Genomic DNA, 534 nt, shown 5'->3' with positions numbered 1-534 from the left:
AGAATGAATTTCCCTATGGGGATTTATAAAGGATAACTTAACTTTAACTGTATACACTGTTTTTTGGATTTCATATTTTCTAAACAGAATCAACGCAGTCTGTGAGGCTGTCGTTGATTTTGTTTTCTAGGTAATGTGAATAAATGTTGTAAACTTACAGAAACACGGCTTGTCTGCAGGTCCAGAGCCACTGTGACCACATAGTTGCCAATGGGGGTCTGCAGCTCCTCCAGAGGGTTTATCAGCTCCGCAGAGACTCCCTGAAGATTCAGAGGAACATTGTTCGTATCATAGGAAATTTGGCTCTGAATGAGAGCGTTCACCAGGCCATAGCCCAGTCCGGTAGGTCTGCAACTCATCTGATTGTTCCCTGGAGGGTTCTGGTTCTGTGTAATCTTTACTGGGCGTACTACGGATATTATTAAAAATGTTCACCATTACAAAGAAGTTCTCATTCAAATGTCAACAGTTTATTTGTTGTTGTTGTTCTTTTCACCTCAACTGTTGATCAACCCAGGAATGCTTTACAGTATT

At 40.8% G+C, this 534-nt stretch overlaps 1 protein-coding gene across 1 annotated transcript in view; it reads left to right on the top strand.

Moving 5' to 3' along the window:
- Positions 1-534, top strand: part of serac1 (serine active site containing 1) — a 6,408-nt gene that overhangs the window by 2,985 nt on the left and 2,889 nt on the right. The window contains exon 9 of the mRNA XM_035679325.1: positions 180-342. Coding sequence (XP_035535218.1) covers positions 180-342 — 163 coding nt within the window. The remainder of the gene's footprint in view (positions 1-179; positions 343-534) is intronic.

The sequence above is a fragment of the Morone saxatilis genome, unplaced genomic scaffold (assembly GCF_004916995.1).
Source record: "Morone saxatilis isolate NCDOM2014 unplaced genomic scaffold, NCSU_SB_2.0 Contig7, whole genome shotgun sequence".
In the NCBI taxonomy this organism is placed as follows: domain Eukaryota; kingdom Metazoa; phylum Chordata; class Actinopteri; family Moronidae; genus Morone; species Morone saxatilis.
This window is presented reverse-complemented; position numbering and strand designations above follow the sequence as displayed.